This window comes from Vanellus vanellus (assembly GCF_965231255.1).
Source record: "Vanellus vanellus genome assembly, chromosome: 7".
NCBI lineage: Eukaryota > Metazoa > Chordata > Aves > Charadriiformes > Charadriidae > Vanellus > Vanellus vanellus.
In genome coordinates this window covers 3,518,103-3,540,358 of record NC_138912.1, presented here as the reverse complement: position 1 = coordinate 3,540,358, position 22,256 = coordinate 3,518,103, and the positions used below count along the sequence as shown (strand labels likewise).

The 22,256-nt window shown below is 39.5% G+C and overlaps 1 protein-coding gene across 1 annotated transcript in view; it reads left to right on the top strand.

The window, feature by feature from the left end:
- Positions 1 to 22,256, top strand: part of LOC309674363 (dedicator of cytokinesis protein 1-like) — a gene marked incomplete at both ends in the record, with an annotated part of 42,946 nt that overhangs the window by 18,114 nt on the left and 2,576 nt on the right. Inside the window, 5 exons of the mRNA XM_082486384.1 lie at positions 6,990 to 7,073; positions 12,994 to 13,034; positions 15,069 to 15,124; positions 16,653 to 16,749; positions 20,039 to 20,187. Of these exons, the coding sequence (XP_082342510.1) occupies positions 6,990 to 7,073; positions 12,994 to 13,034; positions 15,069 to 15,124; positions 16,653 to 16,749; positions 20,039 to 20,187 (427 nt within the window). The remainder of the gene's footprint in view (positions 1 to 6,989; positions 7,074 to 12,993; positions 13,035 to 15,068; positions 15,125 to 16,652; positions 16,750 to 20,038; positions 20,188 to 22,256) is intronic.

Sequence of the window (22,256 nt, the reverse complement as noted above, 5' to 3'; positions counted from 1 at the left end):
GAGAGACTCCTGCAGTAAGTTGTGTTCGTGGATTTGATTAGTAAGATGTGGCGTGTTACTGGGGAGGAGGAACCACGAGCTTTATTTTTTTTGTTAGCTTGATAGCAACCGTTCAAGTTTATTCAGACTTCTCCACTCTATAGGAAATTCATCTTTTGTGAATGTTTGGATGACAAAAAAACCCTGGAATATTGGGAAAGAACCATGAACTGAACTTGATGAGACCAAGAATGACAAAATACAGGGTGGCTTCAGTAAGGCAAGGAGACCCATCCTTGGTTCATACACACATGAAATAATCGTATTTAACAAATCTTAGGTACAACTCCTGACGAGTATGCTTCTTTTTTCTTCTTTCCCTATTAGCCTTAGCTGTAAAAAAATTAGAAACTTGTCTGGGTAAGTAACAGGGGACTAGGGAGTCTCATACTGAAGGCAGCCGCTTTCCTCTTAGAGAAATTAGGAGGAAAACCTTTAGGTTTCTTTTACTTTTAATACTAGAAAATTTGCAAGAGACTTTACTCTCACCTCTGTGGTTTCAGTCTGCTTTTATGGAAAAGCACAATTATGATTTGGGGATTTTTTTTAAAAGACAGCGTAAAATAAAACTAATAATGTATTAATGTATTAAATGTAGTTTGCTTTCTTTCCGAAGTGTGGAATGATTAATACAGTCTCTAATGCAAAGTAATTACACTGTAATTACACTGTAACATTTTTATGGTATCTTAAGATGTCTCAGCTTTCATACAGTCAGAGAAAAGCTTTTTTTTAGTATATATTGATGTTACCTTTGTTTGCTTTTTCCTTTTTTACCCCTCTGTCACCTCTTTAATTCTTCCAGTGTTCCACTCCTCATTTTTCTAATGCTCGCAGATTAGTGAGTGCAGTTCTGTAGAGGTGTTTGTTTTGTATTCTTTAGCAGTAAATGGGTTTTTACTGCAATTACTGTAATGCCCTGTTCATTGTTCCTTTCTTTATCAACTCCTAGAGTTGAAAAAATTGCTCTTTCTATGCCCACACTAATCCATTGCTGTTGGCACTTCAGTACTTTTGTGTAGATGTGCTTTGTGGTTGGGATGGGAGGTGAAAGGGAGCGGGGAGAGCCCTTACCCAGAGAGTTGCTTGGCTGAAAACACAGCTGATGAGGAAAAATATCTTTGGCGGTGCTGAAACCTCCTGTCCTGGGGTGTTGGAGTGAGAGGTGGCTTCAGGATGGTTTTGTCGCTGTGCCTGTGTTTTCTCTTTTGCTGTTCTAGTTCTGCTCGTTACATCTCAGACCTGAAACCCGGAGTTCACGTGCTGGATGCTCTTCAGCCTTCATGTCAGCTAACTCCACCTTGACTAACTAACAGCCGTGCTAAATTCACGTGCCGCTGGCTTTGCTCAGTGCAGATCTCAAGAGCCACAACCCATAACATGGTTGTCAAGGAAAGATAGTCTATAGGTGTGATTTTGCAAATATAATGCGCCCTCACAGCTCTAGATTAAATCAGTCATAGTTAATGATGCTTAGAACTGGAAAATAAAGATCTTTATTTCTTTGTCCACAGCTCTGAGAAAACGTTGTGGTCATTCTCTTCTGCAAGCTAACCTTGTAATTAGAAAATGTTGGTCAGATGCAGGTCTTCCCTGAGCTCCAGTGACGTTGGTATCTCTTCTGCATGATCTCTTGAGTTACCTCTATCACATGTCTATACCTTAAGGAGAAAATGCATTGTAAATAGCATTCTTCTAAATGATAAGGGATGAGATTATTCGGTTGCAGTAGAGGGGCTTGGCTGTGCCTCTTCAGCGGAAGTTTATTTAGAGAGGATAAAAAATATGTGTGCATGGAGGAAGAGCATCGGGATGCTGTATTGGTGTTAACCATGAGGTTAACTTGCACTGGCTAGGTCTTAGTCGTAAATCTTTTGATGCTTAAGTAACCATGCTCCTTATCTTGCTTGTGCTTTGTAGCAAAGGTTTTTCTCACTTACGAGGCTGCCTGGCTCCTTTACTGAAACAGTGAGCCTTGATTTGCAATTCGAGCACAATGGGGAGGCCTGGTGTAAATATTCCTAATGCTTCATTTAGCTTAGAGCTCTCCAAGCTAAAAATCTGTCATACTGAGAACTGGATTTTCCAAATTAAGCCAAACTTATTTTAGTAAAAAAAAAAAAAAAATTACAATTTGAAGTATTGAAGTATTTCAGGCTCTTAAATATTTTAAATGGTGACTCAGAATACCGTTGATCGGACAAAATATAAGCATACCAGTTTCATGCTTTATTCCTCCAAGTTTTGTCTTTCCCTTTAATTAAAGCCTTGTTGTTTGCTCCAATCAAACATTTCATCTGTCATAACATCTTTTGATGTCACTCTGCATAAAAAATTATGCTGAGAGGGAGTTATCTGCTAGCTTGCATAGCAGTATGCAGTGTACTTCAAGCCTTGTTTTGTAATCACAGGGGTGGAATGCACTTTATAGTTATTTTGGTTGTTTGCTTCATGATCTGTCAATGCTGCAAGCCAAAAATGTGATTTTCTTTTTTTTAATTTAATTTATATTTTAGACATATTTTTCACGCATATATATTTTTAAAGATAAATCTTCCCTCCATGGTCACACCTCGTCACTCACTCCAGGTCAGTGCGAGCTGTCGTGGGCAGTAATTACCACTTGATCACTGTTTGTCATCTTCTATCGAAATAATTGGTCATTACAGTGAAGCTCCTGTTATGTGACCCTCCTTGTTATGACAGACACCAGTTAGCACTCTTTGATATAAATTTTAATGTCTTTTATTCATAGCTGCCTTTTATACTTAGTGTTATTCCATTCAAATGTTTGAGAAATGCTTAGCTGAGGTGTAAATTGAGTACAGGACTGGTTTTAATCTGTAATAATGTGAATTTTTCCTGACTGGGATGTCTGGTACGAGGCAGCAAGATTGCTCGTTGGGGTCCTGAAGGTGAAAGACTTGAGATGGATTCATTTTTGGATGTGTTGGGCACCCACAGGTCCTCTTGACTCTAGTGACAGCTGTGAGCATTCAAGAGATCTAAATGAAGACCCAAAGGATGGAGTTAGGTGTTGAACTCCAACCACACACAAGTTTGGAGGACTTAGTATTGGCTGCATAACTTTGTCTTCCCTGATATGCACAAGAACATAACTGAAAACATTTCTGATGAGTGTTATCGAACAGCCTGTCCCATGTGCTGTGTGCTTACCATCGTTAACATCCCCCTCTGCTCAGAGCAGTTAAAAATGTTAATTTCTGTTAATGTGTTTTTCACAGAACCCTCTTCTCCTGCAGAATAGCAATTATGGCTTTGAAATACTCTGCGCCAGATACCTAGGAGGGAGGGTTTATCTCTTTTTAATAATGAAAAAGTTAACAAAAACATTAAAACAGGAATAGCTAGCTTGGCTTGTTTTGATGTCAACAAAACTATATTACTTTCTAAAGCCTTCATTTAAATACTGTTGATATTAGTCTCTGTAATGTGCTTGACCTTTATTCTTTTTACCCTGAAGTCTCCTCTCCTCTACTTATAATCTTATACCGTATGCTATGTTTTCATTTCCAAATTGGTTTTTCATTGTTTTTTTTCATTTTTGCACTCAGATGTATTTATTTACTTCTTAACTCTAAAGTCTGTTGTTTGTCAAGCAGGAGGGAGTACTGCTGAGAAAAGGACAAAGGCTGCTTGTCATATATTCATTGTTGTTAGCATTGTAAGCTGGAATTTGATACATTTTGGGGAGAATAAATGGTCACTCCTGGAGGATGAAATGAAGTTGTGGCCATAGTTGGAGGCAGTGGTGTGCACGGCGCCCCTGCCTCGTGGTGGGATTAGGCCTTCTCACGTGCCCGCTTGGATGTTTCCTGCTTGCATACTTGGGGCTAAACTGATTAGCAGATTTGAGATCAAGAAAATATTTTTCTCCAGTTACCAGTTCTTATAGATGTAATTTATGTTGTTGATCTTCTGTGTGATACGGGCTCCAGCCTGCTGCTTGGGACAGCTTGGGAATAGGAGAAAATTGGGCAGGTAAGTGAGGGTGCTTCCTGAGTCTGATGTCTCATTGCCTTTCTAAGTGTGACTTTTGGCCTTTTGCTGTAGGTTTTTAGAAGTGCTTTGTGACCTGTAATGAGTGCAGCACGTGTCATTAATGTCCTATGAACTCTTGGTCTGAACAACGATGAAGATTGCCTGCGAGAAGGGGAGTTACATGTAATTTGTCTGAGTCTTTCTGGTCCAGTAGTCATATCTGAGAGTCCCACTGGAGCACTTCTGACCAGTGCTGCACACCAACCCTCTCCCTAGAAAACTAATGTAGAAAGAAAAGTGGTTATCTGAGGGGTTGTAGAAAGTTTCGAGGTAACTGTCATGTTCCAAAAATGCTTTCACTCCCTGAAGAGTTATGACAAATAGTAAGAAACTTTGATTCTCAGATATTTTTAAAAAGCTCACCTTTGACACTGCGTTCTGGAGGCTGACACTGCGAAGAGGAGGTCTGTGCTGGAAATGTGAAGACAAGAATTACATAGCATCTCACAATGAAGATGACTACTTCTGCTGTTTTATTAGTTGTTAAGAATAGTGGATAAAATGCCTTTTAACTTGGTAACCTCATTGAGGGAATAACTGCAGGTGCAGAACCATACAGAAATTTTTGTGGGTCCACCTCGAGTATAGTTTGTTAACTTCAGTCTTGTGAAATACTGGAGTTGCTGCCTTCGGTCATGAGGACCCTACTTGGTATTCAAAGATTTTGTTTCTTACAGAGAGTTTGCTCCATATGAAATGTAAAAATCTAGCTTTAGGAGTCATAACTGTTTTGATTTTCAGATTATTAATATTTTTTTCCAATCCAACTTAGTTTGCGGCATTATTTGTCAGATAAATTTCCGGGCATTGCTGATCTCAGTGCTCAGAGTTTCCAGACTTTCTTTTGAGAAGGGTGGGGAGGAGTGGTCTTCTGAATTACTTATTTTTGGTTATAGTTGATTAATCATCTTCTGAAGATAGCAGTTCTCAAGAATTCTGCTTTCTTATCAGCCAGTTCTTTAAAAACCAAAAAATGCCTCTGTGGTTTCTATTTACTGGTTATGATGTAATTTCTTTGGTGAGTGAGGTAATGGATCTTTCCCATTTGAATCATCTCTGGCAGTATATACCTGGCTACTGTTTTTTCAAAGAAAACCAGTTTTTTTTCTCTCCAAAGTTGCTTCCTGGCCACAGGTGAAGTCTGGCTGAGTGCGGGCAGCCTGTGGGTTGGTGGCCGTGAGGCAGGAACTGCTTCCAGCGGCTGCTTGCAGCATTTGTGTTTTGCAGTTGACTTCATCACCAGCTGAAGGTGTTCATCCAGTGCTCCTTCAAGGAAAATTGATGTGGGTGGGCATGGGTGGAGGCCGACCACTGGTCTTGGGGCAGTGATGAGCAGACTGTCTTCCAAGGGTTGAGCTGGGACTCAAGACCACCGATGAAGTCACTTTTGGAATAGACACAGCTGTGAGATTTGCTGTTTTGGTGCGTCTAAACAAATCCGAGTTTCCCTCGGTCCAGAATCCTTTCTGCCCTCCTTTAGGTCTCCAGTATTGACGCCAGCTGTGTGTAACGTGAGGGTCCTTCGCAGCTTGCATGTTGTGCCTCTGGCTGCTTATCCTGGATGGTAGGACTCCAGGCTTTCTCTGAATTCAGCACTGGAAAGGGAAATGGTTTTCACTTTGTTCTCACTTAGCTTGTGACTGGAGGCACTCAGGAATATTGGTGAAAACAAATACCCTTGGTGAATCATAGAATGGTTTAGATTGGAAAGGACCTTGAAGATCATCGAGTTCCAACCCCCTGCCATAGGCAGGGGCACCTCCCACCAGCCCAGGTTGCCCAAGGCCATGTCCAGCCTGGCCTTGAACACCTCCAGGGATGGGGCCTCAACAGCCTCTCTGGGCAACCTGTTCCAGTGCCTCACCACCCTCAAAGTGAAAAACTTCTTCCTAATGTTCAATCTGAACCTGCCCCCTTCCAGTTTAAAGCCATTCCCCCTCGCCCTATTGCTATATGCCCCAGTAAAAAGTTCTTCCTCAGCTCTCCTGTAGGCCCCCTTTATGGATTGGAAGGCCGCAATAAGATTTCCCCAGTGCCTTCTCTTCTCCAGGGTGAACAGCCCTGACTCTTTCAGCCTCTCCTCATAGGAGAGGTGCTCCAGCCCTCGGATCATGCTCCAGCAGGTCCATGTCCTTCTTATGTTGGGGGCTCCAGAGCTGGATGCGGTACTCCAGGTGGGGTCTCACGAGAGTGGAGTAGAGGGGCAGAATCACCTCCTTTGACCTGCTGGCCAGGAGACTGGAGATTGTGGTGGTGATGCAGGTTGAGGATGCTTTCAGGGCTCGCTGATGAGCAAAGTATGGTAACTTGATTATACTATAAAACAAGGGATAGGACTGGTCTCTCCCATGAATACCGTTGGTTGATGCAGTTACCTCTGGCACTTGGGAATTCTGATATCATGTTGTTTTTAAATATATGCTTGCACACAGTAATTTGATGAAGTGACTGAGAAATCGTTCTTTAATATTAGTGGTAGTAATTTGAGTTTTCTAAAGACACTTTGTAGGTTTTCTGTGTGTTGAGCTGACAGTGGAAGACAGTGCAGTTCATTACAGAACTGCATAAAATTGACACAAAGTGCTGGAAGACAGACAAGTCCAACAAAAAAAATTTAATGTTTTGTTATGAAGAAGCAAATAATTATAAATGAAGTGAGGGACTATCTTTAGAAAATGGACTTGTGGCTTTTTGAGATTTGTTACAAGGGGAAGTATTAATGGATTAAAGGACTTGGCCAAATTTTTGCAAATTTTTTGTTTACAAAATCCTTTACAAGAAGGTTAAGAATGGCAACAATGAGTAATAAAAACAATTTAGTGGAGAAACAAAAATCCTGGAAGTTATGTTGTCTTGTATGTACTAATAGCAGTGTTTCCTCTTTCCAGCTCTCTACAACTACGACGCGAGGGGTCCAGATGAACTTTCCTTACAGATAGGTGACACTGTGCACATATTAGAAACGTATGAAGGTAAGCTGGCAAAAGCTGCAGTTAAAAATATTGGTTTTGCAGTTGCATTACTTTTCTGTTTGTGACTTTATCTTCTCGTGTTATCAGGTGACGAATTACTTGCTTTCTTGCTAAAGAACAAAACACATTATTTCTAATGAACACAGAATTAACAAATGCTAGATGTGAATGAAGATGCATGTGGTCGATACCTGGTAAATAACCATTTCCTTTTCTCTGGAGGATGGATGTTCGCACAGGTATTTGTATGGATCAATGGTAGCATCTACCCTACGTTAGAGAAATGGTAGATGCTTCTTGGATACTCTTGAGTAATGCAAAAGACTGCTGCTAAAAGAAGTTTAATCTGAATTTTTAAAGTCACCTGGGTCCTAAATTATTTATGTCTCTCTTATAACATGGATACACGTGTTACAGTGCCATGGACTGATTTGAGGCTTTTCAGATGCTTTACTTGTTTTGATATGAAGCTGTAGAAACATTACATGTACCAAAATCTTTCCTCCTTGATCCATGTAAAAGGGAATTTGAATGTTGAGTTTGATAATCAACAGAATGTGAAAATTGTCATAACGCTTTTCAGCTCTTGCTTAATCTGGTGGTGAGCCAAGTGAAATAGAGGTCTTTCATTATATACTTGACTTTAAATTTTATAGCATGCTGCAGTTTGGAAAGGTATAAGTAACATGGACTAAACTGTGTTTGTTTAAAATATTGTAAGGCTTACTGTCTTGCAGAAATGTGATTTACTTTAATACATTGATTTAATTTGTTTCTCTAGACATTGGTCTTTTGGTACATCTATGCGATACATTTGTTTTAGATATTGGCTTAATAGGTTTTTTTATTGTTATATTTACTAAAACAAACAAACAGTGCTATTTCAACAAAAGTAACAAGCTCTACTCATCACTGTGCAAATGAGTTTTCTCATTGTTCCTAGGCTGGCATTTTCATACAGAGTTCAGCTTGCCACTGCAATGCCGAGTTGGACTCTTAGCAAAGTAATCTTTCCGTTATCTGACATTATATGCTTTAATAAAAATCTAATAAAGCAAAAAATTTAAATGCAAATTGAATGATTTAAATATTGTGCCGCTTTGTACTTTTATATATAAATAGATTTCTTTGATGAATGTGGGAGAAACTTGGAATCCTGAATAGGCTATATGAAACCATATCAAATCATGACTGCTGCCAACTAAGTGGGACAGTTGAGATGACTCACTTTTCCCCTGGACTTGAATAATAGAAAGCCCTTCACACTCTAATTGTTGTTAGGCTTCAAGCACGTGGGATGAGTTAACGGTGAAAGAAATGCAAATAAGTTAATGTTCTTCCAAATGTTTTATACAATGATTACTCATTACATACCTGCTGTGATGGGAAATGAGATGCCATAACTCTTATCTCTCTTGTTCACAGAGTTGCCATTATTAGGTAATTACTTAGCTTTTTTGATCTCCAAGTTCCTCTACACAAAACTTGTGTAGATTGTGCCCCAGGAGGTTTCATAGCATCTGCATGACCATCCAGGTGTGTGTTTGGGAACTTCCCTCCCATCAGTCCTGTCCGTGTCAGGGTTGTGTTAGGCTGTGGTGGGGTGGGCCAATCTGAAGAAAAGCCCACTAATAATATGAGCATGGGACAGAAAAGTTGTTTGAAGAGTCAGTTATGGCTTTTTGCTCAGGATGTGATTGTGCTTCTCAAAGGTCTACCCCCTTTCCCTGTTTTTAAGATTGTGGGTAAAAAACATGGGCTTCTTTCATTAATATCTGCTGTATTAGGCATTCTGCTCTTGGCATCCTACTGTAGAATCGTCACTCCTTTAAAATATTTTTCTGCCATAATTCTTAAGTTAGGAGTAGTTTTGGAGACTAATATGTGTCCATGGTGTTTGAAGTGGTAGATTATATTTGGGTTCCTCCCCCCGCCGAATCCACTTTGTTGTGAAGAAAATCATATGGTAAGTCTTTGCTCAGTTGGGCTTCTCTCTACAGGCGAAAGAGGCTGGGAAGTTGGGAGGGCTGGGTCTCCGATGCATAGTCTAGAAGGCCCGTTTTACGGACAGACAGGTTTTAATAGGATTTTGTGTTGCTACCAGGAACTGGAATGGTTTGCAAAGATGGACTTTGCTTGTGTGTTTAAAACGTGTGGTTTTTTTTTTTTTTTTTTTTAATCTATATGTAGAATTTATTTTGGAATTTGTTTTTATTACTGCAACATTTTAATATTTTAAGTTTTAATCAAAGAAAACATTGTTTTTTCTCGGAAATGGAAGAACACGTTTGTACAAATAATTCATTGTGCAGATCCTTTAAAGTTGGAGTCTTGTTGCAAACAGCCTGTGTTTTTATAGGAGTTATGAGATTGGAAATGAATGCGCAAATTTCACTGTTAAATCTCAGTGTTTAAAAGCTACTTTCTAGAATAATTGATCTTGAAAGTCAAATTAATTTTTTTGTTTTTTTCAGGTAGAATTGCAGACAAATTTATTTTTCAGTTAGAAGGTTTCCTCTCACTACTTCTTATGTGAACCTTACAGGAAAAGCCAAACAGCAAAGCTGTTGGACTTCATAAATATCCTTCATCTTGCAAGGATTGTATTTCATAGCAGATATCCCAAAACAAACATTTACCACATTCTGAATTAATACTTGCCTGATCTTTATTTTCTTAATTCTGTTTCTTTACATATTTGGTGGAATGGGCAAACAGAACATAAGATCAATAAATGTGGCTTATTAAGGTGAATAGCTATTAAATATAACAGTAAATTAGCCTCAAACCCAAGCTTGCATGTTTGAACAGTAGTTCATGTCTAGTGCTGCTGCGGGAAGGAAGTTTGGATTCCCAAATAAGTATTTTCAAATAAGTTATTCCTGATACTTTGGGAATGTTTAGTTGTTGGTTGCAGCTTTTGTGGTTTGTTCTTTTTTTTTTTTTTTTTTTTTTTTTTTATTGCAGCAAATACCTTATGTGGGTAACTGTGTAGTAAATAGGAGAACAAGAGAAACAACAGTAAAATTTTTCCCTTTGAGTGTCTTTTTTAACTTTAACAGATGCACAAATATTTCATTAGTCCCTTTTCTTAGTTGGACACTTATGCAGGTGTATATTTCCGTCCATTATATCCCATAATATTTAAGGGAGAGGCTAGAAACCATCAGTAAGCCACTTAAAAGCCCAGGTCACTTTAGAAATATATTTATGGCATCAGCCCCTTTTCCTCTTGCTGGTGTTTTGTCTGAAAGTGAATTGGCCATGAAGAGAGTGAGGAGGATCTGGAGCTCTGTGCTCTCTGCTCCAGGGAAGTGTTGGACATCAGGTATTTGCCCTTTCTGCCTTCAGGCTTTGGGTTTTTCATTCGTTTTTTTCATGATCTGCAAAACTCAAAAATGCTGAGGTTACAAAATCAAGAGCTAAAGTTAGGCAGAGCCATAACATAGGCGGATGGGTGTGTTAGGATACCTTATTAATGTCATTAACAAGCACAGGTGCTTGCGTATTCCTCTCTCCCTTGCATTTTTTGGTGTGGAGGACTAGATCTTTCTCACCTAAAGCAGAAGCTATACTATACTTGTGTTTCTCTTGTCCACTGTCTGACCCCAAACTGTGTTTATTATGGTTTGAAGAAAAATCACAATTTTGAGACCTCAATTGCTCTAATTCATGTTTGTGAGGGACTTGATTGCTTTTGTAGTGCCTGCGTGCGTGGAGGAGAGCTGCCCTCATCTATAAGATGAGGAACAAAGAAATTCAGTAGTTTTTATGTCTTGGGTAGTTGATTGGAACTAGATGATCTTTAAGGTCCCTTCCAACCCAAACCATTCTGTGATTTAAGTTATATTACCCTTATGTGTGCGTGTTCATGGCAAGACACAGTGCCCCCAGTTGCATCAGAGAGTTATTTCTACTTGAAAATTAGGCTCCACATTGCATAGCCACAGGCTTGCTGCCCAGTGAGAAGAACACTTAGGTGGTGGCTGCCAGTGAAGAGCCTGGTTGGGCTTGCCTGGCTGCATCAGGACCTCTGCAACGAGCAAGAGTGCAACCAGTTCTCCAAGGCGCAGATTTTGGCTGCTTTCTTATCTGCAGTCTCTTGTAGTTCTTACTGCTCGCCGCAAAGCTTCAGAAAGCAGAGGTTCAGCACTGAGGAGCTTTCTTTGCTACGTGGTTTTTTAATCTGCAGGTGCAGTGTGATGTCCTGAGTCAGACAGCAGTGCAGATGATGAAGTGGGAGAAGAGAGATGGCAGAGATGATATGGTTGTATATCCTTTAGTTTATACAGTGTGTTTGATCAGAGTTATGGTGTTTATCAGTTTAAACTCCAGAACTTCAAAATGTTGGGTTATTCATATAAAACTGAGGGAGTTCAGTTCTTTAATGGGGTTGAAATCTGTGCATGTCTGTGCGTAGAGTTCAGCCAGCGGAGTAAGTGCCAGCAGAAGTGCTTTGCCCTCTTTGCACCTGAGCCAGAAGCTGTGCATGGTGATTTCAGCAACAGTTTTTGCTGACATTCACTGAAAGCAATGGAAACACGAGATGTGAGGCCATTTCAGACTCTGTAGAGAAGGGAACAGTGATGGTTGTGGGCACCAGATTAAAGAAGATAGCACTAACCATACCCAAGTGATCACAGGGGCTTCTGGTGCAGTGTGAAGATGATGAATCATTGTACCGTTTGCTACTGGAGAGCAGACTGAAAAATCCTGTGTGCTTGAGACTTTAATTTGTATTTCTGGTACCAGAGTTAGATAATGAATTTATCAGCATGTGCTGTCTTCCTTGAATTTTCTTCCTGCGCTAGTTATCGGGAGTCAGACTGTAGTTTTTTTTCCAGGTCTGCTTTGTGACCCCCACATCCTCCCCCGTGTTGGTCTCTGGAGGGGGATGCTTTGCTGTACGAACGCCCTGTTTGCAGGGCTAAAAGGAGGGGGGGCGGTATAGCACCCAGCCTCAGTGTTTCAAAAGCTGCGGAGGGCAGCTCTGATCACCCCAGAGGTTTCCTGGGGAGCTGAGCAGGAAGGAGCGAGCGAGCCATGACACAGACAAACTGAAATACGAAATAGCCCCAGTTGCAAGCATACGAGCAAGCTGACGCCGAATGGAGGGCGATACCCACAGATCTCACCTCCTTTCTCTGGCACGGTATCTTCCATGAGGCAAAATGACTGTAGTTTGTAGGGTTTTGTTTTTGCTTTGGTTATCCACTCACACTAAAATGGGATGGCTGGAGAAACACTAAAAGCTGTAATTGTGATTGCTTGCAGATGTGTCGTGAACTGGGGGCACAATAAATGAGACATTGCCTCCCAGTTTTCCAGGCACGGCCACCTGCCTGGGAGTATGGCGCAGGCAGAATAATCCTGCAGCGTCGGGGCTGCTGCAGGGTGGGAGTTTGCTGAGTTAGAGCTGTGGGGCTCCTTGCTTTTATATTTTGATGTGTGAATCCTAAATCCCAAAGTATTATTGTTTTCTGCTGAGGTTATCAAACAGCTGATCTAAATTTCAGAACTTGCATTTGTGAAACTTAAATTTTTTAAAGTCAAACTGGTCAAACAGTACATCTTTGTAAAGTTAATGCTCTGAAGTTGGTTTGTTTATGTTGGTAAGTTACTAATTGAAATGAAATGAATGACAATTAAATGTATCATGTAAAATGCCATCTCTGTCATGTAGTCTTCTCCATCAGTTTGATCATCATCTCATTCTGATTTTTATAGCTTCCAAGAAGACTTGTTTTAGCCAGGATATTAATTCTGTAGAGAATTTACATTCAGGTGGGGTGTGCGTGTACATGTTGGCCGGGGCGAAGCACGATTGGAAACCATGCTAAGGTGCTGTTGAGCTGAGACGGAACAGCTGGTAGGTGACAAAAATGAACTTTTTAATGCTTTTTCCCTTTTTTCCTTCTAGGTTGGTACAGAGGTTATACACTACGAAAAAAATCCAAGAAGGTAAGTCCTCCCAGAGCAGAATGCTCATTTTTCTCTTGGACAGAGATGTATTACGATGTTGGGTGTGGTGTCATAACGGAGATCTTGGGTTTGTATTACGGTACTGCATGGGAGCGATTCGCCGTGTGCTTGCTGCTCTCTAATAACTGCTGGTGCGTAGTTCTCAACCTGTAGTAAATGGGAATTTTTAAAGTTAACTGAAACTTCCTTTAGCAAGGCCTAAAAGCCAGGATGCAGTTTAATTTTTTGCAATTTAAGGCTATATGGATGTACAGTCACTATAGATGGCTTGATGTGTGTCAGCTTGTTTTCTGCAGTAACTGGTGTACCAGAGCCTTTGCCTCAGTAAAAAGTTCAGAACTTTATGTTCTGGTTGATCTGTTTAGAGGCTGACACTTCACTATCTGTTAAATAACGTATTACTCGTAAAACACAATTGCATCTTGGAAAGTGATACGGAGATCTACATTGTGATTTCAAGTCATTCTCTGTGAGAGGGGGAGTAATCTGCAGTGTAATTTTGCCGAGCTGTTAGGCTTTCAGCGTGCTGTCTGTAGCAGCCTTTCTGAAATAAAAAGAAAGGAAACAGCACAAATACAGTTTATAACATTGTGTTCTATATTTTTAGCGTTTTACTTTATAGTAGTAATTAGCCAGAATTAAACGACTTCTGGTTTTGCTTCTTTTTTCACTTAAATATGTCAAATGCAATGTTTGCCTACAGAGGTGCATTTTGCGTCGCGTGTGCATGTCTAAAAGCACAGAGCCCAGTTGTGTGGTTCGTCCCGCCCATTTCCTAACCAGGAATGGTCCTGTGGTTTTTCTATTCTATTTTGGTATTTTCTTTTTTTGGAAATACACTAAATTTCTTACGAACCATACTTCACGAACATGCCTCGTACAGCCTAAGAAGCAGTTATGCATTCTTCTTGGCTTAAATTAATTCCACGTGCTGTTGCATTTGTCTGACCTCCTCTAAATGTAGTTGTGTCTTTTTTACTGGTGCTAAAAGACACATGTGCTTTCCTCCCACCTCCCCCCCCCCCCCTCGATTTCTGTGGCTTTCTAAGAATTTCTATTTTTACATTCCCAAATGAAAACTGAACTACTACCTCAAAGGGTGAGGTGAAGGAACTTTTTTTTCTTGACTTTAATTATTTTTTAATATGAGCTTACACTATTTTGAAACTACTACTGTATTTCTGGAATCCTGAGATTAATTTAGAAAATATTTTCAACAAAGCAGTACTGGCCTTTTGCAGTACTGTCTGTTGAAGAGGTTTTTGGCTTGTAGCACTAAGGATAGGTTGGTGGTCAAAGACACTATGTTATCTATAGCCTGTGTACTATGGTTTGCAATGCAGGATGTGCGCATTCAGCGTGTGCATGTGCCCCTTTATTTCACGGCAAGGCAGCCCCGTACGCTGCCCGTTCTCACGCGGTGTTTATTTTAACTGGAAGCCCGGAAACTGCGGAGAAAACACTGGGAACAGAAGCAACATGTTGTAGTGGGGTAAGAAAGCTTGGTTAGATGTGAGGAAAAGCAAGCAGCGGACCTGGATTATGGGAAAATGTCATTTTGGAGTAGATGTATTTAAAATCGCCTGTCTTTCACGCTTTCAAAAGCAAGGCTGGTTTAATTTGCAGCTGTATGTAATCATCCAGGGATGTGGAGAATCGGGGCAAGCTGTACCTACCTTGAACTGGGGGAGGAAACATCCCTTTCTTTGTAGGGCTGGTTGTGACCGGGGTATCATTGCTGTTTTCTCTGATATTGTGAAGATAAATTTAAAAACACTGAATCTGTATTTGCTAAGGTTACAATAACACCTTCTTGATAGGACATGCCATACATAATGTAAATGTGCATTAAAAAGAACACAAAACACCACAACCCAAATATTCTGATGTTTAAGAGAATGTGAACGGCTCTGCAGACCTGGCAGTGTGTCTTGGCATATTTAGGTGATGGGTAAAATGTTATGTGCAACTGGTTATTGAAAATACTTTTTTTCCTCTCCCTCCCTCTCAAAGGGCATATTTCCTGCCTCGTATATACACCTTAAGGAAGCAATAGTTGAAGGCAAAGGGTAAGTTTGATTTGAAAATAATGAAAATCCATTTTCCTATTTGTGTCAATGTAATTTCGGTTTATTATCAGATAACTTACACTCATTTTCAGTTAGTTAATGAGCTGATGATGAAAGTGAGTGTGTTTCTTTTTGAAAATGTTTTAAGTTGGTAGCTCAACTCAAGTTTGAAGGCGCTGTCCTCAGCAGTGCTTCTGTCTAGTACCGTCCTTAGCTGCATAGTCATATAGTTAAGCTAAAGCATAACCATCTCTGTATTAATGTAAATGTTTCAGAAGAATTAATATTTTACCATTTTTGTTTATAACTTTTATTATTCTCTCGATTGATAATTACCTAGATTAACTTCCTCCACTCCCTGTCCCTTGCTTTAGTTCTAATTTCAGTTTTCTCAATTTTTTTTATTTTCCAGCCCTTGAGTCTCATGGCTTCTGTCTGTTATATTAAAAGAGGCCTTTGATATGAGATACCTTGCTTTTATGCAGATGAAATTTAAGTAACTTCTGAATTCCCCCTTCAGTAAATCTTGTAGACTGGACTCCTCGCTGAAAGCCGTTACCCAGGCATCATTTTCTGCCGTACCAAGTCGTTCTGTCAAATTGTTCATTTTGTGATTTTCCTGCTCCCTTGCCTGATGTGTGTGACACTAAGTAGTTTGGGCTGTTTTTTTGTTATTTATCAGCTGTTGAAGTTCAGATCTTTATGTATAAAATAAGCATTGCTGGCCATGCATGTAAAAGTTCATAAAATTGATACAAAAGTGTAGTTAAATGGGGGGAAAAAACCCAACCCCAAACCTCAGAAAAAATGTGGACTGAAATTAATAAATAATTAGCCAGGTATGAAATGGAGTGAAACAGGATTAAAATATTTTATTCCTTTGTGCCCGATTTATTTTTATACACTGTTAAATATGTAAATGATAAAACTACTAATCACGAGATTGCTGCATAATGACATCTTTCTTGCTGATTACAAAACTACCTTTAAGTACCCTACTTCTGAAATATTAAAAGATCTAGCTGTTGTTTCTTACTTTCATGGCGCATAATTTTAAAACAAGTCATACAGAAACTTAATGGTAATGACTTGCATGCTTAATTTTCCTTTGCCAGACCAATATTATTTTTTTTTTTAAAAATTACACATTAGTATCATGACATTGTAAGTTGTGCATGTCTGACTGTCATCTTGATTGCTTCTTGTGAAATTAGTATCTCAGTAACAACTAGTGCTGTGAAGCCTGTATCGATATCCTTATCGTGTGAGTATAGAAATAAGGAGGGAGGGGGGAAGTAGCAGAGTCTCAGCCCACCAAACTGCCCTTTATGTCACTCATCAGATACAGGAGCAGCGATGTACACAATACATTCTGTTTTAACTTACAAATTGGTAATACGTGTTGTTATTTTCAACCCTGTCGTTATTGAATTGTCTTTGAAAATGAACGGTTCCTTCTTAGAAACGGTTCTGCTCTGCTAACAGAACTAGTGCTCGATTCAAGCGTTTCTTTCCTCTTCCTTTCAAGGCAACATGAAACGGTTATACCCAGTGAGCTCCCCTTGATTCAGGAGGTTACCACAACGCTGCGGGAATGGTCTATAATATGGCGGCAATTATACGTTGTAAGTATGTCTGTAAGAAAACGTTTACAACAGTATGTGGTTTGTGAAGAGAGTGATCCTGGGAAAGGTGGAGTGAGAAGTATGAAGGAACTTTTAATGAAATTCTGCTCCTGTTGCTGTTTCTAAAGGCAGCTTTTAATGCTGAAAAGCTTTTTAGCATCTTCGGTGTTAAGGCGCAAATCTCAGTAGTGTTTCCCATGAGTGTTTTCTCAAATACCGTGCGTTTCTTCTGCGTGTCCTGGTTCCGGCAGGGATGGGTTAATTCCCCCCGGGAGCCGGCAGGGGAGGCAGGTGCTCCATCCCACGTGACCCACGCCCGGCTACAAGAGCCGCTCGCCGGGGCGAGGGGGGCAGTCGCCACTCGGGGGCGGGCTGCGGCGGGGCCGGGCCGGTCGGTGCGCTGCGCGGCGGTACTGTAATCGCGTTCTTATGTTCCGTTACCGGGGTTATTGTTTCTCTTTCTTCTTCCCTTTGTCTGTTCTGTTAAATGATAATATTTCAACCCGCGAGTTTTGCCCTTTTCTGCCGGTTTTCCCCACGGCTGTGGGAGTCGAGCGAGCGGCTGCGTGGGTCTCCGTTGCTGGCTGAGGCCAAACCAGGACACTGCAGAAACAGGTGTTTGCGGTGTTACCTTGATTTAGAAACAAATTGTTGGGCAATTATGACCCCTTTTTCATGGGGCTCTATTATACAGAATACACTGGATTTTTAAGGTATATATTAGATTTTTCCCAAGTCTGTAGACAATTGTGTTAAAGAAATGAAGGAAACGGTTTAAGGCTGTTGATCTATGTTATGAAAAAAAGTAATATTTGTCATCAAATTTGTGGATGTATACTTAAACCTTTGAAAAATCATCAGTGTACGCCTTTTTACCTTTCTGTATTCTTGTACTTGAAGTTGATCGTTCCCAGTTTATCCTGACCTTAAGTTACATGCCTGCTTATTTTCATATGCTTAAGTTGCAAGCACATGTTGGGGAGTGCATTGAGGAGCAAGGAGGAAGCAGACAGGCAGAAGCAAACTAGGAGGAGCAGAATCTAGAGAGGGCACTGGGAACAGCTTTGCCCTTGGATCCACTGCTATGTGCTGCTGAGGACAGTGAGGATTACATTTTGACCCTGATGTCTCTTTTTTGGGGGGATTATCCTGAGTATGAAATCTGATATTGCTTAATGCCAGAGAAATACCATTTGCAAAACTGCGCAGGACTTGGTTGTGCTGCTCGTGTAATAAGAAAGGAGGGAAAGCAAGAGATATTGTTAGAAGTTTTCTCACCAAGACTTGCTTGTGCTTTTTGTAGCAGTAACTTTTAGGAAATTATAAAATTCTCCTGGTGTGGGAATTGCTTGTTCTAACTGTTAATGTTTAACATCATTTTTCATGCATTTACTTCCATAAAGACACATGAACAGCTAAACAATATTGCAGCGCTTTGCTAATAACTTTGAATTCAAGAGCAGGCAAGGTGTGATGCTACCACTGGCTTCAACTTAGTAGCAGAAAGGGTTCCAGTCCCTGTTACAGCTTTACTTTGAGTTTGTTTATAGTTTGTATCTCAAGGATATCTGTTAGATCAACTGCATGCGGTTAACTGCCAAAAAGAGCACTGGTGCGCTGGGATTTCCTTTTTCAAGGGAGACTTGGTTTACTGGTGGTAGCTGGTTTCACACTGGCTAATCTGCAGATTAGAGAGATGTGTCATGTTGTCCACATCTTGTATATCAAAAGTCATTAAATGACCACATTTATGCCTTTATTCAGTTTGTAATTTGTGTTTGAATATTGAATAGGTATTCAGTTCCGATTTGCAGATCGCAGAGGACGTGGCACGTTCTTCATCTCACTCATTTATGGTTGCCTGCAGTATTGAAAAGCATGAACCTCTTTCCCATGTGGATTTGTCTGTATTTAGCTTCTGGCCATATGTGCCTGTTGTGTCTTTCTCTGCTACATTAAAGAGCTTTTAATAACAGGCATTTTCTCTCTGTGAAGGTTCTCACACTATAATCAAGTCAGCTTTTTGATAATCTGAACAGACTGAAGTCTTTAAGTTTCACAGTTAGGTATTTTTTCCCTGAGTCTGAGTCGTCATATCCTTTGCTTGCAGCTTCTGCAGTTTTTTGTTGTCTTGTATATAAAGCCGAGAATTTTATTTTAATTATTTAAATTTAATTATTCCAGTTGTTTTCAGTCAAATAAGGCCTGGGTGTAGTCTGAATGAAAGATAGCTATGCATAGCCTGAATAATTCATTGATGCGGGGTGTTTAGAAAGATGTATTCTTTTTAAGAGTGTTTTGAACTAATGACTTCGATTTTGAGGGTTATGAAGACAGTAAGAGAGGCTGCTTCTGGTAAGATCAAAGCATTCAGGACCTCTATGTCGTCTTTGTCTCAATGTTATCTTTCACATCGAAAACAGAAAGGCCATTGTTCTGCAACTTCAGTTTTGCATGGTATTATTTGTTTGTGCTAAAATTGTTGTATGTATGCACTGTCCGCACTTTAAACCAACATGTCAAATTCTATTTTGTGGTTAAAGACTTGATCATTTGTCTCTGAATGCGCGTGTATAATGTCATGCATATAGAAAACGCTCTGGAAAAGAGGTTTCTTCCATTGTAAGTCTGGAACTTTATCTTCCTGTGTCCTAACTTAGCTGAATGTGGCCAAGGAAAGTTTGTGTGTGCTGCTGTGCAGTATTTAATATCCATAGTTCCAGCTTTTATAAACAATTAAGGTATTTAATTTCCTATAAGGTTTAGCTCTTTCCTGGTTTTTCACTTTCCTTCAGATGTTACTGGTGCATATGTGAGAGACCGACGCACTCGGCTTTGCACACTGAGGAATTTTAAAGTATTATTCTGAAGGTTTAACTGGTGGGGGGGATTCTGTAATGTGGTGCAGACGGAGTGTTTCAGAACTTGAGCCTCTTGCTGTTAAAATGCACCATTTTTAGTCCTGTCCTACTTAATATAGAGGGTCATTGAATAAAGTTACTCTGTGAACCAAGAAAAGAATATATTCCCCTTGAATTGCTTGTTCTGAATACAGCATGACCTGGGTTTTAGGGTAACATAAACACAAGCGTTTACACTTATGTAGATATGCAGAGTGTAAGACCCTTTGTGTTCAGTGTTCTGTGCTATAGAAAGAGCTATTTTAGAGCGAATTGTAGACTCTCACCCTTTTGAATTTGTATTTTATAATTGCAGTAGATTACATGTATTTAAAAGATGCTCAGTAGACTTCAAAACTAACTTCTACCCATCTTTTTCCTCCAAACAGCAAGATAACAGAGAAATGTTTCGCAATGTACGGCACATGATATACGATCTTATTGAGTGGAGATCCCAAATACTCTCTGGGACCCTACCCCAAGATGAGCTCAAAGAACTAAAAAAGAAAGTGACTGCCAAAATTGATTATGGCAACAGGTTTGTGAACAATATTGCCCAAGTGTTTATTTTATTCCTGTATTTATGGAGATGTGATAGTAGTATATGAATAGTCCTGTAAGAGCAAGATTAAGAATGAAGCTGATATAGCATCTTTACATATTATAATTTCTACTATACTTTAAAGTAGAATCCATATGTCACTCTCGCTTGCTTGATGATAAATACTATCAATTTGATACTGGCATGAAGTTGTAATTTTTAAGGTCAATTGAAAACTGCAAGTATTGCCTCCATTCAAAATAGGATTTAAACTCTGCTTGCTTCTGCAGCATAAACAGTTGTTGCCTTCTCAACACCACCAGCTGCGTGTGCCCTGAAGTCACTTAGCTGTAATGTGATGTTGAAGGATTTGGCTAAGAAGCATAGTTTAGCTCATTGTTCCTCTGCTTATATAGTATCCAGCTTGTACCAGAAGATGAACAGACAGGTTTAATAAAAGAAAGTATCTTTTCAACAGAAGAGAATGGAAATTGCGAAGGAAATATTCACCAACAAAAAAGAAAGTCAGCAGTATAATTTGCATACGTTAGCTATGTTAGTAATTCAGATGCCTTAACTCTCCAAACAGTGGTCTGGATTTAAGCAAACTTTTTTTAAATGCAGGTTTTAGCTTACAAGTTGTCTATGCGGTTAGGACTTTCCATTTTGATTGAAAATGAGAAATCGTCTTATTCTTCAATCAGGAAATTATTCAAAGCAGTGTTTTGAATACTGATAGACAGCATTGTAGTTCTGCACACCTGGGGACTGAAAAAGTTTTCATCGAGCCAATCTTTAAATCCCTTGTGGTGTAAATAACTCATCAGATTTCAGCTATTTGTGTTTTATTCCTTAAGAACTGCCAAATTTGCAGTATTTCTGTTCATGCACTTGATCAGCAAAAGCTGTGATTTAAAAAAAAAAAAAAATTAAAAAAAATCATCAGTAACTGCATTCAGTCCATAATTAGCATTTATAATCCAAGATACGAACTGTTGTACCTCAGTAGACAATTAACCAGATGTTGTTGATACTATTTGTTTGGCTACTGTATTTTACCATCTGGCTAAGGAGTTGGTTAAAGTTACTCTGAATAACCTCCAGATGCTCCGCGTTCAAATACAATAGAACATCTTGTGCTGCGCTTTATATTCATAATGTTCCGATGGACTAATTAAGTGATCAGAACATTCTCTGTGGAGTACAGGAGGGAAGTGAATTTGAACTTCTGAGTAAATACTCACAACTGAAAGATCCCATATGTTTCTAATGTAGTCATACATTCGCTTTTGTCTAAAATAAGCACGAATGATGATTTCAATATCCAGACAGAATGAATTCATTATGTGTCTTATGAATGTTTTCTGATCTAATCATATCCTAACTTTTCCTGTTTTGTGAAGTACTGATTTGTAAATAAGTTTTGTTGTTGTTGTTGTTTTTCTATAAATAAAGACAACCATTTCACTGCGTGTTGTCAAAATAACTGAGGAAGTAGCAACGGTCTTATGAATTTGTATTTTTAATGTTTTTCAGAAATTGGGTCAGGTAATTTTGTTGTGAAACACATTTTTTGTTCAGTTGCAAAAATCTGTAACTGGGACACTTAGGAAAAATTTTCAATTTTTTTTTTTCCAAGCATCATTTGCAAGTTAAAGGATAAAAAAAAGAAATTAAATCAAAGGAGTGTTTGCTTCTGTTTATTTGACACTCTGTGCAAACGTTCTTGTCCTGTTGGTGTGTAGTAGGCTGAGTGATTAATCTTTTCTCTGAATTACTGAGTTACCTTTTTCTCTGCAGAAGGGCTATGCTTTTGTTTGTTCAGGGCTGGCGGCTCCGATACAAGTGGCCAGCGGATGTATCTCCTGCTGTGGCTGCTGTCCAGGAGACAGTAGTAGGGAGGAGCAAGATGATTTTGGCTGCTTTTTTGTTTGGTTTCAATGATGAAACCACTTTCTCACTAGAAAACTCATCTGGAGCTTGATGGTCCAGGGATGCTTAAGAGAGTTCTGTGATGACTGGTTCCAGTTGCAGAACAGAGCTGAGGAGGTGCTTCTTAATAAGCT